Genomic DNA, 18079 nt, shown 5'->3' with positions numbered 1-18079 from the left:
ATTTAAAGCTTTATGGAAGGTATCCTGAACTTTCATCTCCAGGATTGTTATGGGTGATGAAACATGGGTTTATCACTGGGATCCTGAGACCAACCAAGAATCACTGCAATGAAGCACAAGGGTTCTCCCCCACCCAAAAAAATTCGGACATGACCCTCAGCTGGCAAGATTATAGCCACCATTTTTTGGGATTCTGACGGAATTTTGTACATTCACTACTTGGAACACAAGTAGACAGTCACACTGGGGAGTCATATGCATCCCTACTGTACAACCTAAGGGATATCATAAAGGAAAAACACCGTGGAAAACTTTCCAGAGGTGTGCTGCTGCTTTGAGAGATTGGGACTTTAAAGAATTTACCCATTCACCTTACAGGTTGGATCTGGCTCCATGGCTATTTCCTGTTTCGACACCTCAATAAAAATATACGTACACGTCGCTTTGCAGATGATAATGAACTGAAGTCTGCTGTTTATTTGATGGACAGGACAAAGAATTTTATTTGTCTGGTATTTCCTCATTCCCAACAAAATGGAACAAGTGTATTGCAGTTCAGGGGAGTTACACTGAAAAATAAAAAAAAAAAAAGATATTTTCCTCCATCTCATTTTCTTCATAGGTAGGTAGATAATAATTTATTGAATATCCATCGTAAATAATAAGTGGAAAGAATAGAAACTCACAGGCATTACCCCTCAAAGGGGACACCAGAGCTTGGGAACTGAAAAGCATCGTATCGTCATTGAGCACTATCTAGCAGTGCCATTGAATGCTCCAATGCGATCCGAACAAAGTAAATAGCGAATAGTCCTGAACTTATGAAGCAAAAAGTATGTCACGGTTACCGCCCTCTATAGGTTAGACATGCAAACATAACAAACCATAATGCAAATTTAAATGTAGACAAATGCAATTTAAACGAAGAGAGTCAAGAGACCGGTCTAAACCTCTCTAAACAAAGTGCAAATCATATTCGAATAGGAAGGTGCATCTCGCCGTAATATTAATTTTGGCTTTTCTTCATTTTTCCAAAATTAAATTAATTTTTTTGCACTTCTTCTTCAACGGAAGGCGAGTTTCATTACACTGACCACCGTCTGCGCGGTAGCACAGTGGTATCGTCGCCGTCCTCCCCACACCGGGTGGAAAAGGCCCGGGTTCGAATCCCGTCGATGACGCGAGAAACTTTAATAGGCTTTTTTCACACCGTGGCTGATTTAGTCGGTCTCAGGGGTAGATAGCGAGGTTTTTCTCCCCAGAAGCCGGTGTTTTTTCGTCCAGCCAAAGAGGCAAATCGACTATAGAACACACGCAATTTACAAACACAATACGGATTAATATATTCAATTATGGGCAACCCTAAAATAATAATAAATACACTGAACACCGTGGTATTGCCCACAACAATTCATATTCTACTTTATTATCATTATCCACATAGTGCAAAGAAGCCTGAAGCTTATGCTGCACCAGTAAATAAAATTCCCGGGTTACCCTGAGAGAGAGAGAGAGCAACAATCAGAAGTAGAAAGGAATCACCAAGAGAAGAATGATGATATGATATCCAGCTCAGGACTCTGGGCGTGCCAAGCCCATAGCACAAGATGTGAGCCCCTGGGGTGAATTTTAATGTACAGGTATGTTTTTTATAACAATTACCTATTTTTTAATGTTGAATGAATGTTGTTGGGTTTTAGGCGCATCGGAAATTTAGGCCATTTTGCGTCGTTTATAATATGTCTATAAATTGCATATGTTCTGTGATTGATTTTCTGTTTGCTGGGTGAAAACCCTAGTTTCCGGGAGGAAAAACCATGATACCTCACCTGAGACCGACTAACTCAGCCACGTTGTAAAAAAGCCTCATTAAAATTCCTGTGTCATTGGCAGGATTTGAACTCGGGTCTTTTCCATCCTGGTGATTATACCAAATGTTCTACCCACGAGGGTCTGATTTCTTAAAATTACGTCTCAACTTTCATCTCACTGATTATATTTGAGGAGTCATAATAAAAGCAAAAATAGAAGTTTAATTTATATGTCAAGAAGCAGTAGTAGTAGTAATAAAATAATAAATATGAATTCGTTCCAATCCATTTTCAGTTTCTCTGATAATAGAGTCACCAACAGTAACTAGCTCCTGTGGGACCAACGCATTCTGTCTTGAAGACTGGCGCTGTGCTGTCTGATGCACAAGAGTGAGCTCTTGCGTTGAATTGGGGAACTGAGAGTTTGAGAGCCGCACCCCATTTTAATTCCTTCGAGGGCATCTCTCTTATTCTTCAAACTCTCATAAACGCCGTTAGTTGATGCCTAATTTCTTCACACTCTCTGCACCTAACACACACACACACACACACACACACACACACACACACACACTAAGATATTTTCCTTTACTAGATCATGGTCCTGTTTCAGAAAGTTCTGCAAACATTTCACATTTTTTTAGGCTGTGACGTGTTTGAAAATGGCCTCCTTCGGTTCTTCCCAGAGCCACAGCACTCCCGCTACTTTGTGCCCGTTGTTGTTCTAGGAGCATCAGCGACTAAGGCCATATTGCTCTGTGTATATTTTCTGTAAGTTGAGTGTATTCTGAAGTCGATTTTCTGTTTTCCGGACAAAAAAACTCGCGTTTCCGGGAGAAAAAAACCACGTTATCCTCGCCTGAGACCGACTAACTCATACACGTTGTGAAAAAGGCCCATAAAAATTCCTCCCATTCTCGACGGGACGCGAACTCAGGTCTCTTCCACGAGGTGGGGAGGACAGCGATCTTCCGATCAACTGTGCTATCCACAAGGACTGTGCCCGTTGCTTTGCTGCTATAGTCTGGTGCATTATTTATATCGATTAACAATGAAAATTAATAAGATTAATAAATTTAATTGATTAATTGGCAATAGTACACTAAGCTAATAGATTCCTAAATGCAGTGACACGTATTACGCTATCAAGTTTTACTTTATACCTTATGCCATCAATTTCAAGATATACGTTACGCTATACCGATTGCAGTGTTAAATTAGTTATATCCTTGCTAAAAAGTAAAAATTCATTAGCTAAACACAAAAAAGATATATGCCCAACGAGCAATTAGAACCTTCGAGCTACTTATTTATTAAAATTAAAACCCTACTATTCCACTGCACTGCGCGGATAGCACAGTGGTATCGTCACCGTCCTCTCCACACCGGGTTGAAAAGGTCCAGGTTCGAATCCCGTCGATGACGCTTGGAACTTTAATGGGCTTTTTTCACTCCGTGGCTGAGTTAGTCGGTCTCAGGCATAGATAGCAAGGTTTCCCCCCCCAGAAAACTGGGGTTCTTCGTCCAGCAAACAGACAAATCGACCATAGAACACATGCAATTAACAGACATTAGACACACCACGGCAGATGAATTTAATTATTCGGCTTTGGTTTAGTTTGCACTACTCGTTATGTGCTATGATATTCGCGCCTAAACACTGATACAATATCTGTACGAACTTACAAATTTACAAGCTAAACAAATAAGCTAACGAACGTGACTAAGACTAAACTACAGTATTTTATAAACACAATTTGCTTTACTGATTAATCAAAAAGACGGAGAAATTTTCCAAAAAATTTATCCGTTTCCATGAGTACAAAATTCTGCATCCTGGCACTTATAATCTCGTCGTCAAATTCTTAAATATTATTGTCCTAATTATTAAGAACAGGTGAAAAATTGCCTAATTTATTTGTCTTTACTTTTATTTTAAAAATTGGGCTTAGGTTAATTATAAATAAATTTTATACTCCTGGTCAGAGGAGTTCAAAAAATCGAGAGAATACATGAAACTGCACCGTATTTATCAGTCACGGACTTGAACTCCGATCACTCAAAGCACGTGTACTTATGTACCCTTTAGCATTTCCACGCGGCTTATGCGATCTATTAACCTGCGGTTTGACCAGAAATTTAACCATTTGGAATTTCTATTTCTATCAGAGAGTGGTAATTTAAATATATTATAATTTAAAATCATTTGGAATTTATCATAAATACACGTGTCCATGATGTGATTGGTGATAAATTTATGATTGAATTTATTATTTAGCCCATATGTGTAAAGGGTTTTGAATTTGAACATATAGAGTTCCTCATGAACGAGAACAGTAGCACGAATATGTGCAAGCACAGATATATATATTGGTAAAACTATGTAGTTGAAAATGCTGGTATTTTATTTCATGTTCCGTGCTATTTTTGTTTTTATTGTTATTTTTGCTTTTGCCATAGTTGTTAATGTCTAATCTGTGTAAGTTGAACCTAAGGTGTAATTTATTACTGGTTTGTCCGACATATTTGATATCGCAAGTACGGAAAGTAATGAGGTAGAAAACAAATGATTTACAGATAGGTGTGGATGAGTTATCAGAATGGTTCTGTAGATGCATGCTAGGACAAAGTTTATTGTTGAACGTATTAAATTTAAGGTCACAGTTATGCGAAGAGGTTGTATGAATCCCATGGTAGTTTTGGTAGGAAGCATTGGATGCTGATTCGTTGTGTGGAATGTGTGTATTGTGTATATGTAGAGTGTTATAGTTCTGAGAAAGGGTACTGTCCAGACCAACAGAACTTGGGGTCGAATTTAATAGTTTGTTTTAATTTAATTTCTCAGCTATATATGTTTTTTTTTTTTTCCCTTCTTTAGATATATTTTGGTTTTGTTCTTCTGTCTTGTCAACCGTAAATTACATGCCGGCTTTCTATATATCCTCCCTTATACCCTTATTTCCACATATATGAATGTTTCTAAAAAAAAAAATTCCCTCCTCTTTTTCCCTTAATGCTGTTTATTAATTTTACTTTGCCATGGCACGTACTTTGTGTTAGAAACAGAGGACACTATACTGTCGTTTTGTCGTACAATTCTGGTGGTTGGCGCTTGAAGAGACGCCAGGATTGTGCGATATGTCACAATATAATTATATATAAGTATTTATTGTTAGATAGTGTTTAATATGTATTTTTTTAATCTTTTCAGTAGCTATACTACCTACTCTCATATTTTCATTTTGCTTTCCTTTTTCTTTTCTCAGCAGCTATTTTTTTATCTATAGATTATATATAAGGAAATATATATATATGTGTGTGCGTGTAAAATGAAAAAAATTAGTGAGATTTAGAGAATGATAGAAGGTAACAAAAATATGTATAATAAGAGATAGATAATTACAAAATTGAAAAAATAAGAATATTGACAAAATTTACAAAACCGTCTTCTCGTCAGGTATCAACGACCAGAATTGCAAGCTTCCTATTTTTTATATTTTTCTCCCCTCTTGTTAAGAAAGTGTATATATATATATATATATATATATATATATATATCCACTTTCTGTGTGTATATATATATATATATAATGAGAATTTTGGCTGGGAAGAGAGAGAGAGGAAAGTTGGAGACGACAGAGTGTGTAGAAGAAATTTCTGGATGGGAAGTGCGGATTGCGCAAGATAAATATGTGCCGGAAACTTTGGTGTGACGGTCTACTTAAGAAAGACTATATGTCAAAGAAAGTAGCTGCAGAAAATCTCGGCAACCAGGAACCTATGGAGAATTAGCACAGAGCCTATAACAGAGCTTAAGTAGAAAAGCATCGTAGCAATCTCGCGCAAGGATAAAAGCTAAGGTAAGCCTGTTCCAATTTTATTTTCGAACACCAACACCTTATAGACAAGTCGAGAGGAACATCGTTACAAAAGGACAATAGACAAACACGTATGTGATACATGTAATTGTATACCTGATTCTCGACTTGGCTATAATGTAAGTTCAAAAATTATAAAGAAGGAAAGGGAGTGCAAGATTAAGAATTGATAAGGCTATACTTCTTCATACTTTGTTTATGAGGCTATTGTTTATAAGGGTACAGCACATTATTTATATCTCAATCACCGTGAAGAAGAGATCTGATACAGGTACACTATGGTAGGTATGCCCATTATTTATGTATACGAGAAATAGTGTTGATTTTGAATGAAAGAACCTAATAAGAAAAGTGCGCAGGACTTATAGTGTTAGGAAACAATTTTCTTTTATGTTTATTGCATGAGTATCAATGATATATAATTCTCGTATGGAGAGAGACATTTTGTGTCTACTAAGGTGGAACTAGAGAAGGAGAGATATTTGAATTCGTGTCTTTCAGAAGAGTAGTGATTCATAATAATAAACTAATAATTAAACTGATAAATATGGGGTAAATTTATAAATACGGTAAGCTGAAATTTGTATTTAAGGATTGTAAGGAATGATAAGGTCATACATAAAAGGAAACTGAGGATAATCTGTCTTATAACTTACATAATGAGTTCATAAATTTCTCACATATATGTATTCCATTTATTAGCATGTGTATAGATATAATTTAGTGCAAATGCATCATGTGTATGCGCAGTAAATTAACCGAAGTTATTACAGTGACATCGTTTCTTTACATCTCATATTGTGAATACTTTCACAACGAGCTGTCTAACCATTTGGCGTCTCTCATATTGTGGAATTAATTTCACAACTGGGTTGTCAGCTGTTATATTATCATATATCTACCCACCTATCGAAGAAGGGACAAAAATAGCCCTGAAATGGGTGTCTGGGTGGTGGTATCCACTGAGAATATGCAACTCGTTGTGAAGGCATTCACAATATAAGATATAAAAAAACGATGCCACTATAATAACTTCAGAACATGATGCATTTGCACTAACTGATATGTCTGTAAATTTTCCTGCAGTCTGAAGTTTCAGCCCTATAAGTTTCAGCACACACAGACAAACCCCCCCCCCATAGTGCCTGGAGTTTTCTGACATAATCAGACAGAATTAATTACTTATAAGTAATTAATAAATTACTTATTATCCCGAGTCAAATAAATAATATTATTATTTAATATTAATATTATTTTCTCGGGGGGTTCATGTGTTTTAGTCAAAAATATACCGAATTAAATCGAAAAATCCACATTGCTTATTTTATTTTTCCTGCATTCCAGGAGGGAAAAAAATTATAAGGAAAGTGTTTTGAGAAAATCCTAATTTTTATGTTAGGTGTGTGTCAAGCGCCAAAGCAACTAAGACTGTGAGGTGTCAGTATTGTGTCTATAATTGCGGGGAGGGGGGGTTGTCGGTTTGCTGGACGAGAAACTACAGTTTCTGGAAATAAAATCCATGCAACTCTCGGCCGAGACCGACTAACTCAGCCATGAGATGAAAAACCCCTAAAAATTTCTCGCGTCATTGATGGGATTCCAACTCTGGCCTTTCCTACTCGGTGTGGGAGGATGGTGATTATAACCACTGTGCTACCCTCGAGGGCATCTAAGTTGTGTTTGAGTGGCAGTAGGCTTATAATATTTGGAACTTAAAAACATAGCCAAATGTTATCGTCTTTTGAACAAACTGTAGGGATCAACAATGATTAAGCTTGAATCTTTTCCCATTATGGCTGATCTCATTTAAATATGTTGATGATGCAGTTTGGCTTCAAATTGTTTTGAACGATCTAGCATAATTAATTTTATTATAATGTTAGATGTAATAGGGTCGTAATCCCTCTTCCCCTTCGAGAGGGAGATCTGTTTAATCAGATGGCTTTATTCACAACTGTTTTTATTCCAAAATGATATATTGTAGTTGACTGAGAATTGTGTTTATCAGCCGTGGAATTAACAGCTGGGACAGCGAGTGTCAAAATGATAAATCCTCTGCACTTGGTTTGCTCATATCTTTCTTTTGTATTTGTTTTCAGCGCTAAATGAGATTGTCACCTGTGTCTTTTGTAAGCATGACCTTGATGCATGGCTGATTTCCCCTGCCATATAACCTGTCTTTCCAGTCACCAATTTGATGCCATGCTAGGTGCAATCATAGCTTACGTTCTCCTCTCAGCTGTTGACGGGGCACACGATCCAAATGTTGTGTCCGGAAGAACAACCATAGTTCATCTGTTTGAATGGAGATGGCCGGATATAGCAGAAGAATGTGAACGATTTCTTGGGCCTTATGGATATGCTGGAGTTCAGGTGGGTATCAGTTTATTTATCTCAAAAATCGCTTAATTAGACCTGTTAGACTTCATGGACAGAAACTGGTTGGGCCATACATGTCATTAAAGCATTCCTCAACAATATTGTATCCTGTTTTGAACATCGTGGTGTTCTCTCTCTTCTAAAAATTATTCATTTTCAACTTCTAATATTAACACGCTCCTTTCTTTAACAGGTTTCTCCTCCTAATGAAAATGGGATTATTTGGAAACCGCATTGGAATCCTACGGTTGAGAGACCCTGGTGGGAGAGGTACCAACCTGTGAGCTATAAGATTGCTACCAGGAGCGGAAATGAAGAAGAATTCAAACGTATGATAAGCACATGTAACAGAGCCGGTGTAAGGTGCGTAACTAATTTTTAAAGACAGCGCGATATTTTTGATTAAGTCTGATGCGTTTCAAATAAAAAATAAATAAGTTCTATTTATACTACAGGATGACCATAGAAGGTCAGAGGAGTTCAAAACACCTAAGGTGTATCTATGTGTTAATGTCGTTATTTAAAGCCAATGTACAACACCCTCAATATTACAAAAAAAAAAAAAAAAAAAAACCGGAAAACTCTCGGAATAAATCGCGTTCAGGTATTTTCTCTTTTGTTGAATTTTCAATGTGGGGAAAGATGAAACGTAATCCCCAGTGGCGCAATTGGTTAGCGCGCGGTACTTATAGGACAGTACTTGTGAGTTATGCCGAGGTTGTGAGTTCGAGCCTCACCTTGGGGAAAACAAAAATGCTTTTTACTTTATTGCGCTCTCTGTAGATCAGTAAATTTGTGATTTGTTTCCCCCTTGAGGAAAGATTTGGATTCAAATTTTTCTGATAAATTTCGCACGGGGAATTATCTTGTATATGATTTCTCTCCGCCATGAAAATTAAAAGAGGATTGATTTTTGAATAATATGCTATTGGATAATAACGCTTTTTAGTCAAAGAGAAGGGCATAAAATGCAACTTGGGTCCTCTCCTGCAGTATAATTAGCACTGGGATTATTATGCTTAAACATCATATATGTTTATGGCTCTTTTTCACATTGTGGCTGAGTTAGTCGATCTCAGGCTAGGGTAGAATTATTCTTTCCTTCCCCCCCCCCCCCCGGAAACTGAGGTTTTTCGCCCAGCAAATCAACCACAGAACACAAACAGTTTACAGACGTATTATATAACGCAATATGGCGTAAGTTGCTAATGCGCCTAAAACCCTACAACAACAACCTATTTCTGATTTTCCCAAACGATGCTGACGAGGGTATCAAAGGGAATCTATCAAAGTTTGCTAAAGATCTGAAGGTGCGAAGGGTGGTTAAAAATTCAAGCCAGGTTAGGTTGCTTCAAAAAGACTTGGACAGGTTGCATATATGGTGCGAAAAAATGGAAACTAAAGTTTAATGCTTCGGAATGTAAGGTTATGTATTTGGAGAAATCCTGGAGTCACCGATAGGCGGGAGGAAATGAGCTAAAAATGGTTCAAGAGGAAAATGACAGGTGTTACTGTTCAGTCTGACATGAAATTTTCCATGCAGTGTAAAACAGGAGGCCAGAAAGGAACATTGTGCTTTCTCCATGATTTATAGGATCTTTGCTGGTAGGAAGAAGGACGTCATCATCCCTCTATACAATAAGATGTTTAGAGTGCATTTCGAGAGCGCGACTAACAAAATATAGAACTTCTGGAGAGATCAGGGATGACTGCAAATAGATGCACTTTTGAAGAGCAGCTTAGAACTGCCAAAACATCAAAGGGGAGATCTCCTTGAGGTGAATTAAATAAATTCTGTTTATACTCCAGGACAACCACATGGTCAGAGGAGTTCACAACATAGAAAAAATACAAGAAATAGCACCATATTTAGCAATCACGGGCCCGGTCACTCAAGGCACGCACCCTTGACTACTCGGCCAAAGGCAGGCGCTGAATGGGTTAAATCAAATGGACAAGGAAGGTCTGTTCTCCTTCGTAGGCGAGACTAGAACCAGGAGAAACGAATTTGAAATCTCACTGGAATAACAGAAAACTGGATCTTATGAAATTCACCTATGGGCAGGGGGTTGTCGAATACTGGAAAAAGTTGCCTTCTAACTTGACAGAGGCTGTTGTTGTTATTGTTGTTTAAGGGTTTTAAAACACAAGGGCATCAAAGGCCAAGATGTGTCTTTCCATGTTTTTTTTTTTTTTTTTTATAAATCAATTTTTTTCAGATTTGTTTGTCAAATTGGATTTGCCGAATAAAATTAAGCAATTCGTCTAGATTTGCAGAGTTGTCTAATATTTGTTGAAGGGTAAGTGGATTCTGATTATTGCATAAACTCTGGAAGCAAAGGAATCTGGAATTTCAGAAGCGTGGACATACCAAAAGGATGTGTTTTACTGTAAGCTGAACTTGGCATTGAAAACAGAGAGGGGGATTTTTATTAGCTAGTAAATGATAATGTGTAAGATGTGTGTGGCCAATTCTTAGTCTGACAAGCATTACTTCTTCTCTGCGACTTTTTTCTGATGCTTGAGTCCCATGTTTGTGGATTTGGTTTTATTTCCTGCAGTTTATTGTTCATTTTATTTCTCCATATCTGGGCCCATTCATCTTTACATGCTCTAATAATAATTGGTCTAAAATCAGAGTATGGAACTATCTTTGTATTGTTCGGCAGTTCAGAAGCTGACTTTGCTGCATTATCTGCTTTTCCATTGCCTTTTATTCCAGAGAGTACTGGGATCCAGCAGAGAGTTATTTTAGAGTGTTTTTTTTTTTTTTTTTTTGACAGAGGTTGATTAGAGAGTCAATTTCTAGTGGACATGATGACGAGAATGACGTTTACCCTGTACAGCTGATATAGCACTGAACGAGTCAGAATATATTAGGACACAAAGTGATGACTGTTGACATATTTCACTTAATGCAAGTTGGATGGCATATAATTATGCAGAGAGTATGCTGTACTCAAGTGGAAGAGATTTTGAAACCACATTCGAAGGGAATACAGCTGCTGCACCTACATGAGAGTGCTACTTAGAGCCATCCTTATAGATTACGAGTTTTCCAGTGTGTTCCAAAGTATGGTTGGCATGTAGCCGTTGGATGTTAAAGGAGGATATGGTGTTTTTTGACCATTGAGCGAAGTATATATCAATGTCCACATCATGTCTCCCCCATGGAGGTAAATGCATATTTGAACTTTCCCTTAATATTTCGTTGAGATCAATTTCCCATTTCTGTATTATTTCTTGGAAGCGTATCCCAGCAGGCCTGGGTTCATTAGGTTTGGATTCGTAGAGTCTTTGTTGTTGGTATACCCAACAAGGATGAGATGGAAAGCTCATTTTGGCAGCGTATTGGCAGAGTAGGCTTTGTTTTCTAATATACAGAGAGGGTTCGTGTTCTTCCACATACAAGCTCTGAACTGTTGAGGTTCTGTAGGCACCTAGTGCGGATCGAAGAGCACTGTGTTGGATGGTGTTCAGGGATTGTAAGATGCTGTTTTTAGCTGAATCATATACTATAGCTTCATAATCTAATCGTGACCGGATTATAGCACGATATAAATTCAGCAATGACTGCCTGTCAGCACCCCACGATGTTGAGGATACTGCACGAATGATGTTTAACTTCTCAAGGCACGTAGTTCGTAGACAGGTTACATATTTATGAAAATTTAATTTGGTATCAAAAATCAAATCCAATAGTTCAATTTTCAATTTCAATTTTAATACAGGTTCTGGATGAAGCGGTCGCAATTTACAGAAGTGTATTGCTGTATTTTTAATTGATAGCCGTTGCATTTTGTCCAAGTTTCAATTTTATTTATTGCCAATCGTAGTTGTCTTTCAATGGTAGCCATGCTCGATGATTGACAGGAGATAGCAAGATCGTCTGCATACATATAAGTTTCCACCGTAGCTGGGATGTCTCGAATAATGCCACTGATACGTAATACAAAAAGTGTGGCACTTAAGATCGATCCTTGAGGTACTCTTTCTTCTTGCGTGTGAATTGTGGACAGCTCATTCTGGAATCGTACTTGAAAGGTCCTGAGATGGAGAAGATTCTGTATGAATCGAAGCAGGTTACTTCTTAGTCCAAGATTGTTTAAATCTTGCAGGATTCCATATCTCCAGGTTGTATCGAATATTTTGGTAATATCGAAAGTTATCATTACCATGTATTGCTTTTTTACAAAAGCATTTCGAGTGTGAGCTTCAATTTTGATGTGGATCAGTTGTAGACCTGTTACGGCGGAAGCCAAATTGGTGTCGCGTTATAGCATCTTGATCTTCAATAATCCAGGTAAGTCTCCCGTGAATCATCTTTTCTAGTATTTTTCCTAAACAGCTGGTCAAAGATATAGGGCGATAATTGTTGTGAGAAGAAGCATCTTTCCCAGGTTTTGCTATGGCTGCCACTATTGAATGATGCCATGTATCAGGGTAAACATTCTCTTCAAATATTCTGTTGTAAAATTTTAATAGGGCAAATTTTGAGTTGGAGTTGAGATGGCAAAGCATTATATAGTAAGTGCCTTTTGGTCCAGCAGAACTATTTCGAGAATTCGGGAGAGCTTCGTTAAATTCAATAATAGTGAATAGAAGGTTATAGGAGAAAGATTGTTTCGTATTGAAGTTAATTTTATATTTTTCCATAGACGTTTTTGTGCGTCTAAATGAGACTTCTTAAGACTCAGAGGATGAAGTAGCAACGAATGTTTCAGCTAATGCTTTTGCAATATCAGTCAGAGATGAAATATCCATTCCTTTCCAAGAAAGGATTGGAGCAAAAGTTTGTTGATGCTTCCCACTGAGGATTCGGATCTTTCTCCAGATTATTCTGGGTCAGTGTTTCTGCAGATGGTAGAAGTGAATCGAGTCCACATCCTGTTTTGTTTTCCTACGAATTCGGCGTGCTTCAGCTTTGAGTCGTTTATAGTTTATAAGGTTCTCCATTATAGCATTTCGGCGAAAGATATTCCAAGTTTTGTTTTGTTTTCTTTCGGCAAGAAAGCAATCCCTTGTCCACCATTCATTATATCTTCGTTTGGTAATATTTGATTTCCGTATTGCGCTGGCAACTGCTCCAAGTAGTTCTACTATATGCCTAGTGGCATTATTAATAGATGCAGTAAGGATCAAATGACTATCAAAATGGATTGTATTAGAAAATTTTTCCCAGTTTGCTCGGTGAAAATTCCACGAAATTTGTTGGTTGGAGGCATAGTTTGTATCCGTCTGTATTTTTCAAATTATAGGAAAGTTATCACTATTGTGAAGGTCATTTAATACCGTCCAATCAAGGCTAGGATAAATGGACGAGAAACATATGGACAGGTCCAGAGCAGAGCTTGATCTTGTAGGCAGGTGGATATAAGTATATACACTGGTATTCAGTAATGTTAAGTGATGGTTCTCAAGTACGGTTTCGATCATTCTCCCTCTACGATCTATGTTCAGGGAACTCCACAAAGGATGATATGCATTTAGATCACCTAGAAAGCGTACAGGGTGGGGCAGTTGATTTAGTAAATTGTAAATTTCTGCAGTGGGACATGAAAAGTTTGATGGAATATAAATGGGGACAAGAGTGAGAGAAATTCCAACAACAATACGAACGGCTACTGCTTCTAGATTGGTGTATAGCTGGATAGGTTTGGATGGTACATTACTACGAACTAAAATTGCTACTCCTCCTCTTGCCGGAGATTCGGAACATCTGTCACGTCTGTATAGTGAATACCGTGAGAAGTGTGGAGTATAATTTGATGATAAATATGTTTCCTGTAGACAAACATTTAATTCATCGAGATTGCTTCTTAAACCTCTATAATTCCATTGAATTATTTTCTGCATTACTTGGGTTTTGCTTAGGAAGATTGATCTGATCGTTTTGCTTTCCCTCGATCCTGTTTATATTTTTCTCGTTTTGGAAAAACTGGACGAGTAATATCCATTTCGTCATCAGCATGTAGTAGGAGAACTGCATCTTCATTATCTGACTTCTCATCAATTTCCATAGTTCGATCAGTTGGTTTATTCTGTGTAAGATGTGCATCTTTCCCCTTTGTTAACGTTCCTGACTTGGTGGCGTCTTGCTGTGGCTTGGATGGTTTTGTATCAGTAGAATTTGATATACTCTTGGTCTTTGTTGCTGTCAGCGTCTCCCCATCCGTCAGGATGGATCTGGCCCATTGAGCAAGAGATAATTTAGGGGGAATTGTAATGTAAGTGTGTGTTGAAAACTCTTTAGTGTTTTTGACTGCATTGGAATATGATTTGGAAGGCATCATGTTTAATATCTGTTTACGTGCTTCTTGGTATGATACATTTTTCTCTACTTTGTACTTCAATATTTTTTCTCCTATTTTCCATTATTCGCAAGTTCTAGAATATGCAGGGTGAGCACCGTGGCAGTTGGGACATTTTGGTGTTGCTGCTGTACATTCAGTTTGGGAGTGGTCTGCTGAGCCACACATGGGACAAATAACCTTACCATGACATGATGTTTGAGAATGACCATATTTCTGGCATTTAAAGCATCTAAGTGGATTTGGAATATATGGTCGAATTTTACAAGAAAGGTAGCTAGCCAGCTTTAACTGATGCCAGGAGATTCGGAGTATTGAAGGTAAGGATAACGTTTCTCGTAGGTGTAAGGACACCATCCTGTTTGGTCATTATTCTTTTGGCACTGATGATGCATTGTGCCTTAAGTTCTTCAGCAATTTCTTCCTCGGGAACATTAAGGAGGTCCCATTCTGAAATGCCCCCATTTGAGGTGTTTAATGTTCTCTGTGGGATTACAGAAATGGGAAGGCCTCCAGAGGTCGTTTGTTTCAGGAGCTGCCTAGAATGAGTAGGATTAGATGTTTCTATGAGGAGATCTCCTGAGCGAAGTCGTTTGACTATCTTTGGAGTGCCTGCTACAGCTTCTATGCTTTTCTGCACCAAAAAATGGAAATAAGCTGCTAAGAGGTTTCGTAGACAAGGAATTTAAAATTAGGAAAGCAGGCAGATCAGGTGAAGAATCATATTTTTTGATTCTTTTTGCTTGAGATGACTCAAGTTCACGTGAGCATGTAGGCTCTACAGTTGGTGATATCAAGGGATCCATGTTCGCTCCTTTTCGCCCTGAGTATTGAATTTATACTCAGGGTACCAGCTCCGCCACGTGGAGGCAGGAGCGGTGCCACCAGTGACCAAGCGATAAGAGGTTAGTGATTACTGTGTTAGAGAAGTTTGTTATATAAACACAAAAGAAGGTGTATTTCCTTTCTTGGTATAAAGCTTGTCTCTTTATTTAGAAGGAGCCAAAAATAAATAACTTTGAAAGAAAAGACTAGAAATCTCTTAAACTACTCATTTATAGAAAGGACGCTTTTAAATCGCTTTGGAAAATCGTTAGATCACTTCGCTCGACACTCGGGGCCTTGACACAGGCAGTGAGTCTGGTAGGAATTAGATGTTTACTTTGTAGGAAATTAAATAGAATGAGTATTATGTTTTCTTTATTTTATTATTTTATTTATTTATTATTATTTATTTTTTTTTGCAGAAAAAGTTTACTTCCTTTCATAATTTGGCTTTACTAATACTAAAAAATACTAATACAATATTGATCTATAAAAAAATTGTTCCATAATCTATAAAATTTTAATTTTTATAGTGGGGGGGGGTTGAATTTATATACGAAATAATTCAATATGCATATTCTATGGGAAATACGAATTTGAATCTGATCTTTCGAAACGGGAATAAGAACTTCGGTTTTACTAAACTGAAGAGGAGCGCAATACGGTTTAGTAAAATTTATTGCGGTTTAGTTTTAATTTATTATAATATATTTAAATATAAATATTATTAATATTTAAATTTAAATATATAATATATTTAAATTTATTACGGTTTAGTTTTATTTGCATTTCTGCTGTTTATGACCGTCTTAACACAAAGGTTCGTATTGTTTTGGCCAGTGCGTGTATTATTTTACCCCATTTTTGCGTACCTAGATTTAAATTTTTATCCGCGTTTTAGGTTCCACGTTTTGTTTCAAAGACGAACCAAATGAGAATTTCTGAAGTTTCCATATTAAATAAAGATGTACTGTATTTTTCTTGCCATATGATAAATAAAGATTCAGTACCAATACTTTTCAAAAACTCGTTTAAATAAAAATAAGCATAGTCCAGTAATTCCCAACATATGGGTCGCCATCAGATTTCTAAGATTCGCAAAGACATATTTCTGTCATGCCTATATTTATGTTATATTTAATAAAATGCCGATAAATAATCCTCAATTAAATATAAGTCACTGAGTAAATCACAATTAGTATACACCGCACAAAACTTGTCCAACTAGTCAGAAAACGGATATCCGGCTTCGATTTTTCATATCTAAATCAGAATTAGTAGTGGGCGTATACACACGTGTTTCGTGAGTAGAGCAGCATCTGATATTTGCTTGGCACAATCTTACTTATGCACGTGAAAGAAAGTTATAGTTGACAAATACGAATATACACTGCCCTACCATTAATATCCGGACCCCCTCCATGGATGGGGAAACAGGTCCTATGCATGCAACACGTCACAGAACCTGCTATAAATATGCACACTGGGCTTCGGTCAATTGCAAAAATGGGCATGCAAGATGACACGTTCAACAGAATTACGTCAACAGTTCAACAGAATTGATCACCTCAACAAATGCTAGACGCTGATTAACATGGTGTATGGAGCGCGAATCCTGGACTGTAGAGCAGTGGAAAACAGTTCTATGGACAGAAGAGTCGAGATTTGACTGTACCAGTCTGATGGCCGTTCCTGGGTGTGGCGAATGCCAGGGGGAACAGTTCCTTCCTGATTGTATCCTCCCAACAATGAAGTTTGGTGGAGGCAGTGTCATGGTATGGGGCTGCTTTCATGGTTTGGCTTGGGCCCATTAGTCGTTATTGACAAAACCATGAATGCTGGGCAATACCAGGACAGCCTAGACAATTATTCACTTCCAACATTATGGCAATACTTCGGGGAAGGCCAATACCTGTATCCGAAAGACAATGCGCCATGCCATACTGCTCGGGTCGTAACAGAGTGGTTTGAGGACATGGGTGTGGAAAAGTTGGATTGAGCAGCCCAGAGTACTGATCTGAAACCTGTCGAGCATCTTTGGGTGTATTGGATCGTGTGGTACGTGCTCGTCGAGATCGCCCAAAGAACAAGGCCGAACTGGTGGCTGCGTTAAAGGCCGAGTGGAGGAACATATCACCTGACATTTATAAAAAGCTGGTTGAGAGTATGCCGCGAAGATTGAAGGCTGTCATAAAAGCAAAAGGTTTCAGCACAAAATATTAAATGACACAATAAAGCTCTTTTTTTTTTTTTTTTTTTGTCTAAAGGCAGGTGTCCGGATATTAATGGTAGGGCAGTGTACTTTGATAATTATAGCAAGGGTGAAAGGCCGCAAGGCATTATATGCAAGTACAAACAACTATACGGAGAAATACTGGGCCAGTACATCGAATGCCTTATAATGAGGACTTTTAACTTTCCAGATGTTGACTGGAACTTGTGGATTCTTCAATAAATTCACTAAAGAATGACTTTTGCGGATTTATTGAATGAATATTTTCTTCAGCAGCAAGATAGAGAAGCAATAAGAGAAGCAGAATACTCTTGATCAGATTATTGGCAGCGATTCTTTGTGCATTAAGAATGCGCAGATAAAAGGGCCACTGGGTGGCATTGATCACAGTGTATCGATATGTTATTTATTTAAAGACACAACTTTAAAGGCAAAGTGGAACCATCTGATGATGTTACCAACAGAATGTTCTATATCGGAAGCATTCAGGGAAGTAATCGTAGAAAATACGTAGAAGGTAGGCTTTTTATGCGAACCAAAAGATATCGTTTTTATTTATTATTATTATCTGTTTATTTCCATAAGGAAACCACCCCGGGACGGCAAAGTGCCAGGAGGGTGCTAAGTACATATCAGGGTACG

General features: G+C 37.6%; 1 protein-coding gene and 1 non-coding gene across 3 annotated transcripts in view; both read left to right on the top strand.

The window, feature by feature from the left end:
- Positions 1-5584: 5584 nt before the first annotated feature.
- LOC150076105 (pancreatic alpha-amylase-like) overlaps positions 5585-18079 on the top strand; it is a 31348-nt gene continuing 18853 nt past the window's right edge. Inside the window, exons 1-3 of one of the 2 annotated variants that reach the window (XM_090387772.1) lie at positions 5585-5671; positions 7789-8062; positions 8262-8431. In XM_090387772.1, the coding sequence (XP_090243898.1) occupies positions 7838-8062; positions 8262-8431 (395 nt within the window). In that variant the 5' untranslated portion in view covers positions 5585-5671; positions 7789-7837. Of the gene's footprint in view, positions 5672-5921; positions 5975-7788; positions 8063-8261; positions 8432-18079 lie in introns of those variants that run through there. The other variant, XM_090387773.1, reaches the window with a different exon arrangement.
- TRNAI-UAU (transfer RNA isoleucine (anticodon UAU)) lies at positions 8722-8814 on the top strand. The gene is given in 2 exon segments: positions 8722-8759; positions 8778-8814. It is a non-coding gene; the product is annotated as a tRNA-Ile (tRNA).

This window comes from Mastigoproctus giganteus, chromosome 13 (assembly GCF_048544385.1).
Source record: "Mastigoproctus giganteus isolate SK-2022 chromosome 13, ASM4854438v1, whole genome shotgun sequence".
Taxonomy (NCBI): domain Eukaryota; kingdom Metazoa; phylum Arthropoda; class Arachnida; order Uropygi; family Thelyphonidae; genus Mastigoproctus; species Mastigoproctus giganteus.
Note: the sequence above shows the minus strand (reverse complement) of the source record. Positions and strands in the feature narration are given on the sequence as shown.